The following is a 9,076-nucleotide window of genomic DNA, read 5'->3' on the forward strand; positions in this document are numbered from 1 at the left end:
CCATGTACGTCCTAATGTTTCTTAAATGTTGCAATTATACCTGGCTCTACCACTTCCTTTGGCAGCTTGTTCCATATACCCACCACCCTATGTGTGGGGAAAACCTTGCCCCTCAGATCCCTTTGAAATCTTCCCCCCCCCCCCCCCCCCATTTTAAACCTATGCCCTTGAGTTTTAGACTCCCCTATCCTGGGGGGAAAAACTGTGACTCTCTACCTTATCTATGCCCCTCATAATTTTATAAACCTCTTTTAGGTAACCCTTCTGCCTCCTTCACTGCAGAGAAAACAGTCCTAGCCTATCCAATCTCTCCTTGTAACTCAAGCCCTTCAGTTCAAGCAACAGCCTTCTGAATCTTTTCTGCAACCCCTCTAGCTTATTCTTCTGCCACTCTCTCTCACGGGAATAGTTTCTCTCTACTTGCCATGTCTAAATCCTGCATGATTTTGTACACTTCTGTCAGATCTTCTCACAACTTCCTTTGTTTCAAGAACAACACCAGTTTTCCCAGACAATCCACATAACTAAAATCTTTCATGCCTTTATATCTTTACTAAAGAATGGTGCCCATTTGTGGCTGAAGTAGTGTTTTATGATGGTTCATCATGACATTCTTGTTCTTGCACTGTCTGCCTCTATATGTAAAGCCCAGTATCCCATGTTTTTAACCACTTTTTCAACCTGCCTGCCACTTTAACAAACTCTGCACACAACAGCCCTTGATCTTTGTTCCTTTACCCTTTTAAAGTTGTGCCCTGTGGAAGACCTGTTCTCATTCTTCCTACCAAAATGTAACAGTTGGCATTTCTCAGCATTAAGTTTCACCTGCCAGTGCATTCCACCACTCTGATTCTATCACCTTGAAATTATTCTGGAAGGAAATTGTTCGATTAATATTGTACCTTATAGGCAATTTGAATCTCTTTAATAAGAAAAAGAATATAGAAGTACAAGAGAAAGTGTGAGAAATGTGCTGGAATGATATCAGGACAGCGTTCCTACCTGTCAGGAATTGTTTATCAGATTGGGTTCCACTCTGGAATAAAGACAAGTGTGACAAAATTTCAGGATTGTGAAAAAGTTTGATAGGCAGAGAAATTGTTTCTGTTTCTACATTCATGGATCCCAAACCATGGTCCATAACTCTCAGAGCAGTCAATAAATTTATAGTGGACTTCTTAAACTTATTCTGAAATTGAGATTTAAAATGTCAGACAAAACCATAAGGAATTGTTGATACAAATAGCAATGATGCATGCAAAGAAAAGCTAAATCATCACAAAGGGCAAAGAAATATAAGTATTAAGAGGGTTAGATGAAAGAGAAGGGACATGAGCATTAACTTGAACCTGTTGGAGAGAATGGGCTCCCTTCCAAGCTGTAAATAATTTTAATGCAATTCAAATTTAACCATTTCATGCTGCATTATCAGGCTGCATTCCACCTCAAACTCTTTAATGTATTTCTTACTCTAATGAATACATGAAGTAGTATCAATGGGATGAGAAATAACCATGGGCAAGGAACAAATTTTAAAATAAAGTACCAAGCAAAATGGATTGACATTTACAATAGCATAGCTGTGTTTTCAAAGGTGACATTTTTGCCAAATAAGATTATGCAGTTTGTTTTAATGCTCTACTTAAATGCACACATTTGTTCCACTCTTTATAACGTGATTTCATTTGGATCTGCCAAAACAAATGCAAAATATCTTTTTGTCAAGGTCACAAAACATAATCACCTGTTTGTTTCAGGTGAAATACCTGGTGTTCTCCAGGCAATCAGTTTTCTCAAGATACCTGATTAACTAAAGTTTCCATTCGGCACCTTTTTGTTGCATGTCAGTACTTTGGTGAAAATTGGTGGCATTTGACATGCTTTTTGGCTTTATACCTACTAAATAGCTACAAGGTTGGTGACTTTTGGTAGGAAGAAAAATTGGCATCAGCAAATTCAAATATGCTGATGGTGATTCTTCTAATAAATGTGTAAATGCAAAGCAGAGAGCATCCTGAACAATTATGTCATCTCATAACCTAACATGGTTTGTGGTCTGCACGAGAGTCAATTCCTGAAGCCATTGTAAGGATTCACAGAGCAGTATAAACACTAAATGTTTAAAGACCTTTGGTTACTGTTAGATATAGAGAGTAGGAGCTTGTAATTCAAGAAAAGTGTGTATATAAAAAAAAGGCAATTTGATCGAAATAAGAAAAGGACTGGATTTGGTTAGTTTGATACATTATTCTAACTAGATAGATTAGGGAGAACTAGGAAACAATTATATTGCATCAAAAGCTAGAAGCTGTTTAGACATGAGGTTACTATTTCTTGTGGAAGGGCATCAACCATTGAAACAGATCATTGATACAAGCAGTGATTGCAAATTCATTGCTAGTAATCAGAAGAGATCTGCAAAAATTCCTCAGTGGTTGGCATAACTATAAGAAAAATAACAGGTGTCATTGGAGTATATATTTTCCATTGATCATGGACTCCAGCTCTTCTCTCCTGAAATTTGTTTGATTGCCTTTTGGATGTATGAAAAGACTATTAAATTGGCTCTTTCTTTATGCTTGGAGCTATTGGGTGACCACTGGGCGGGAGTGGATGAGGTCCATTGTGATCAAAAGTTACACCAAGATGGTATTAGACTTGGTAGACCAGCTGGTCTTCTATTGCTGTTCATTTTTGTTTATTTATACATAACTGCACAAATTATCCAGCAAAATCACTGTCTCAAGACACTTTGTTGCCATAGCATTTGCATTTTTTTCTAGAATCATTGAAATTTACAGCTCAGAAAAGAGACCATTGGGTTGTCATGCTAATGATAGCCCAAAAACTAGTTGGTCTGTAGCCTTGTGAACACCAGCTCTTGAAGTACTAATCCAGGGTATCTTTTAAATGTAGTGAGACCTTCTATTTCCACTAACCTTAAAAAAAGTTCCTGATCCTTCCCCACACTTTGGGTGGTGGGAAAAGTATTCTTCAGCTTTAATCTTCTACCAATTAACTTAAATTTGTACCACCACACCCCCCCCCCCTTTTTTTTTTACTGATGCCTGTGCTAGGGGAGAAAAGGATAAACCATCATCAGAGGTTCTCTGGCTATGTGATTCTACTGACCAAAGTTGAGGGATTCCCACTCAGACTGACAATGGTTGAGAGACCAAGGAGAAGCAGAACCAGCCATCCTCACTAACTATAACACTAAATGTATGATGGAAATATATTTTGGTCCAGATTTTGTGATGAATTATTGGTTAGGTATACTGCCTACAGTTCCCCACCCAGCTGACAAACTTTAGGATTTTTGCATGAATGCATAAGTCTCAAAACTACTTTTAGCTGTTGGCAATATTTTTCATGACTACACTTGAACGTTGTACTTACAAGGACCAGGGAGGGAACACAAAGTTGCAGAAATTCTCCACAACTTGTAGTGTTGAATCTCAAATGTAAAAGAGCTGCTTTGAAGAACTAAAACATGAGTAATTTTAGAATAAAAATTGTGTAAGGATGGAAATTCTCAGCAGATTAGACAGTATCTGTGGAGAGAGAAAGAAATGTAATGTTTCAGGTCGATGACCCCTCATCAGAGCTCACCAGTTAACTTCATGGTTAGTTGTTTCTCCATGGTAACTGCCTGACGCTGCTGGGTATTTCCAGACTTTTCTGTTGGATTCCTGGTATCAGTACTATTTTTCATTTATATGTATTTTCAGATCTCTTTATGTAAGGTTTGTGGGTTTGAAATGTCTTTGCTTTAATTTTTAAGTATTTGACAATTTTTTTTATGTCAGCATCACTCATTTGCTACTGACCACAAATTCTGGGCCATTCTAAAGCTGCAACAAATTATAAAGTAACATTTTTATAACAGCTAATTAGCTACCAGGAAATTAATCACAAAACACCAAAGCAAGATTTCATAAGAGTACATAGTATTGTGCTATCTGCGGAAATAAATACCCTCTGTATAAAATTTATGAACATTTGAACAAGGCTTTTTTCCCCTCTTAAACCCTTTGATTTTGCTCTGGATCAGTGCAGTCTGATGATTTGCAGCTAATAGCTTGGTTACTAAAGCACTTTGTTACATATTTGCAGCTGCATATTTATGATTGAAAATTGAAATTCCTTTTATTTTGATATTTATACCATACCTCTGGGGTATTCTGTCCATTTTTTCCTTGGAAACTACAAACTTTTTTTTGAGATTATCCCTGTAAGAGGAGGTCATAGTACCTTGCGATTTATTTTTTATTTGTTCTTTTTCTCTTTAACAGCTGGCTGTGTTTCGTAGTTTGTTTAGCACAGCTCCTGGGGAAAAGCAAAAACATATGGTGGACAACTACAGACAATTGCAGCCTTTATTGAAACGGACTGTGTATACAACAATCCCATCTTCCCCTGAAAATGGTTCTCAACAGAAAACGCATACCTGAATGTGGGAAAACTTTTCAAATGAATGTACCTGAGCGCCTGCCTTATATTTTAAGCACATTAAATAACTTCTATGGTTGGGTGAACTGGGGAAAAAAAAATTGCTTGAACTTCAACGTTTACATATAAAATCTTCTAAATATATCAAAAGCTAGACAGAGTTCAGAACATATTTATATATTTGGGTGCTTTTTATAATTTGGTATGGTTAAAATTTATAACTATTATTTGCAGTTGGAAATTATATCTATTAGGTGCTTGTATCATTTAGAATGACATAGAAAAATTGTCAATGTTTTACAAGGAATACTAAATAAAACCTCTCAAACTTAGTCTTATATTTATCAGTGGAACATTGTTCACAATCTATACTTCTATAATATTAGGAACTATTTCAACATGATAGTGATAGTTGAGGAAAATGTTGACTAAAAATGTTAATACACCATTGGGTGCATTCTGGAATGGTGCAGTGGCAATCACTATTGGCAGTTGGATGAAAGCTTGTGGCTTCTGTTCTATAGTAGCTAGAAAAGGCCATTTGGCCCATTGTGTCTCTTCTGCTATGCAATAAGATCACAGCCTATCTTTTGCCTCTGTACTTCTTCCCTTTCATTAACCCCATATGCCTTGATTCTCAATATCTGACAATCTATTGATCTGTCTTGAATATATTCAGCAACTGAACTTCCACAGCCCCCTTGGGTAGAGAATTTCAGTGAAATTTCTTATCTCTGCCCTGAAAGGCCAAATCCTTATTGAGCCAGGGGAAATGTTAACTCCACACCTATCCTTTCAAGCCCCATTAAGCTTTTGTACACTTTAATGAGATCACTCATTCTTCTAAACTTCAGAGTGTAGGCCTGGTCTGCTTACTCACTTTTCATATGTCAAATCTGTCATTGCAGGAATCAATATGATGAATTTTTGCTGCAATCCCTCCATCACAGTTTTACCTCTAGATAGGGAGATCAGAACTGTATATAATATTCCAAATACAATCTTGCATTCCTCTAATGTTCTTGCAATAAAGGTCAACATAAATTTGTCTTCCTAAATGCTTGCTGAATCTACATGTTAACTTTGTGATTTGTGTACAAAGGCATCCAGGTCTTTGTGAATGCCAGCACCTCTCAATCACTCACCATTTAGGAAAAAATATTTTTTTTAAACAAAGTGGGTAATGTCATATTTTCCACATTTTATGCCACCTACAATATTCTCACCAATTCAGTTAACCTATCACTATTTATCTGCAGCCTCTCTTCATGGTCCTTGTAACTACAATGCCACCCAGCTTTGTATCATTAGCAAATGTGGATAGACACTTGATTCCTTTATTGAAATCATTGATTGTGGACAGGTGGGGACAAATACAGATACCTGCAGCACCCCATTACTCTCGGACTCCAAACCCAAAAATGACCTTTTGTGTTCCTTCTGTTTCCTTTAATGCCATTAATATCCCTTCTGTGACATCTTATCAAAGCCCCTTCTGAAAGTCCTCTTCTGATTTGTTCATTTATAATCTAGTTGGGTCTGCCCAATTCTATAGTCATTTTCTAAGTACAGGGACTCCCTGGGTTACGGATGACTTGACTTGCAGAAATCTGACTTTACACAAATTCTTCTATACATTTTTAAAGGATTTTTCAAGCTGGTAATAATAATATGGTTGGTGTTCGTTAATGACTAGATACAATATATATTAGTTTAATTATGGGTAGTATTAAGGTGATTATTCAATGAAATGAATTATAGCAAGTGTATGCAGAGCAATATGATATGGGTTACTAAAGAAAATGGACATTTCTGACTTGGAGAAATCTGCTTACAGACAGTTCTCAGGAATGGGACTTTCTGTATCCTGTTACCACTTCCTTAATGAATTCCTGCATTTTTCACTTCTGATGCCAGCGTGAATGGTTCCTATTTCTTGTTTCCTCTCGCTCTCTCCCCCCATAGCAGGGTTACATTTGCTGCCAATTTCTGGGAATTGTTTTAGAATTTATGGAATTTTGCAAGATGAAAACCAATGCATTTACTAACTCCAAAGCTACCACTTACAAAACTATAGATTCCAAGTTATTAAGTCCTGAGTATTTATTGGCTTTCAGTCCCATTAACTTCAATGATTTTATTAATCAGTGATTTTATTTGTCAAACTTTTGCTAATCTTTTCCTTTTTACATATGTAGAAGCTTTAACAGTTTGTTTCTCATTAGACTAATCTTGCTTTTCCTTATCAATACTTCTGTTGTCCTTTGTTGAATTCTGAAATTTTTCCAATCCACAGGCTGACTTTTTTTTGTTTGGCAGCATTATAAGCCTCTTCCTTTGTTAAGAACTGGTACTGAGGAACTCTTGCAGTGATGTGGTTGGGTGCGATGATGAACCAGAACCAAGGAAGGTGCACTAGCAAATTTACTTTCTTGGGTGGTTTGGCTTGTCACTGGACAGTCTAATAAACTTCTACAAATGTATTTGAGAGTAGCCTGACTGGCTGCATCATGGTCTGGTACAGCAATTTGAATGTGCAGGAACATAAGTAGCTGCAGAGAGTAGTGGACTCTGCCCAATACATCATGGGCACATCCCTCCCCCACCATCAGTAGTATCTACAGGAGGCACTGCCTCAAGAAGGCAACATCCATCATCAAAAAATCCCCACCATCTAGGCCATGCCATCTTCTCATAGCTACCATCGGGCAGAAGGTACAGAAGCCTGAAGTCCCACACCAGGTTCAAGAACAGCAACTTCTCTGCAACCAGTTGGTTCTTGAACCAACTGGCACAACCCTTATCACTTTGCACTAAAGTGGACATTTTTTTTGTTCTAATTGTTCTTTCTTAAACAAATTATGTATAATTTTTTCATCTTTTGAATGCTGCTTATGATGCTATGTGCCTGTGATGCTGCTGCAAGTAAGTTTTTCATTGCACCTGTGCATACATGTATGACAATAAACTTGACTCTGACCATTGAGATGTTTTCCCCTTTGAATTCAACTGACCTTAATTTTACCAGTGCTCCTCTGCCACACTCATTCAAATGCTGCCTTGATTTTGAGGGTGGTCACTCTTACCTCCTCTCAGGAATTCTGCTTTTATGTCCTTGAAGTCTGGAGCCACAAGGGTCTCAAAAGTTTTGAAAATGCCAGCTATGCAGTTAGTTTTTATCTTGCAAAATTCCATAGATCCTAAAACAAATTGGACATCAGGGACAAGTTGTAGGCAAGCAGGTGTGACTTGAAAGCTTTGTCAAGACTATAACTTGAGAGTAGATAGGGTGACAATTAGCCAAATTGTATTTGCCTTAAATTTTATGGACAAGATACTTGTGTCATGCAGATCCCATTGTTATAAACTATAATTGAAATAGTGTTCAGTACTAGAATTGGAATGGTCCCTTCTGTACTCAATGCCATTTCTATCATGTAGAGCAAATCAAATTCATTGAAGATTGGCTTCTATAACAATGCGAATCTCAGGAGGAAGCAGAGATTGATCATCCATTTGGCATTTCTGATTAAACGTGATTGGAAATGCTCCGTCTTTACATTTGGCACTGACAAGTTAGGCCCTACAACCTTTGGAGATTGGAAAATTCTTGGAGTTTCTTCCTTGGTTAGTTGTTGAATTGCCATCCACCATTCACAAATAAATGTTGCAAGACTGCAACTGCAGCGTCCAAGCTTGAGACCTAGGTTGATGCTAAGTGGTTAGTCAGATTTTTTTAGGATGGTGGTTATTATACAATATGCTGAAGAACTCTTGCCCTCAAAATACCCAGAATGCTATGACAGCTGCAAAGCCCCATCTCCAGATTTGCAGTCTGGATAATGTCTGAGGATTACTTTTTAAAAAAAAACCTCAACATTCGGAAAGAACTTAAACTACTAGAATCATAAAAGATTTATGACGTAGGATGAGGCCATGTAGGCCATTATGTCAGTGCTGGTTGAATAAGTACCACCGAGCCTAAACCCACCTTTCTGCCCAAGGTCTATAGTCATGTAGCTCAGGACTATTTAGGTATTTTTAAGATGATAAAAAACCATGAAAAACAAACTATATTAAAAAAAATCTAAAAATGCCCCCAAAACAATTAAGGACTAAACTTATTGTTAGATTTTGTACCAGGTCTGTTTTGGGTGTTCCTCAAGAACAGTACAGCACAAGAACAGGCCCTTTGGCCCACAAAGTCTGTGCTGACCATGATGCTAATCCAAACTAATTCCATCTGCCTGCACATGGTCTATATCCCTCAACTCCCTGCCTGTTCATGTGCCTGTCTAAATGTCTCTGGCAGTATGTTCCAGGCACCTACCACTCTAAGAAACAAAACTTGCCTTATAAATCTCCATGAAACTCCCCCACCCCGCACCTCACCTAAAAGCTATTTCCATCCTGGGATAATGATCCTGACTATCTCCCCTATCTATGCCTCCTAATTTTATATATCTTTTATCAGGTCATCCTTCAGTCTCTGACACGACAGGGAAAATAATCCAAGTTTGTCCAAACTCTCCTTATAGCTAATGTTCTTTGATCCAGGCAACATCCTGATGAATATCTTCTGCACCCTCTCCAAAGCTTCCACATCCTTTAGCGCTTCGACCAG

The 9,076-nt window shown here is 37.6% G+C and overlaps 1 protein-coding gene across 4 annotated transcripts in view; it reads left to right on the forward strand.

Moving 5' to 3' along the window:
* Positions 1-7,438, forward strand: part of ca5a (carbonic anhydrase Va) — a 40,145-nt gene extending 32,707 nt beyond the window's left edge. For all 4 annotated transcript variants that reach the window (XM_052028246.1, XM_052028244.1, XM_052028247.1 and 1 more), the window contains one exon: positions 4,296-7,438. In XM_052028246.1, the coding sequence (XP_051884206.1) occupies positions 4,296-4,454 (159 nt within the window). In that variant the 3' untranslated portion in view covers positions 4,455-7,438. The remainder of the gene's footprint in view (positions 1-4,295) is intronic.
* Positions 7,439-9,076: the final 1,638 nt, after the last annotated feature.

This window comes from Pristis pectinata, chromosome 13, assembly GCF_009764475.1.
Source record: "Pristis pectinata isolate sPriPec2 chromosome 13, sPriPec2.1.pri, whole genome shotgun sequence".
Taxonomy (NCBI): domain Eukaryota; kingdom Metazoa; phylum Chordata; class Chondrichthyes; order Rhinopristiformes; family Pristidae; genus Pristis; species Pristis pectinata.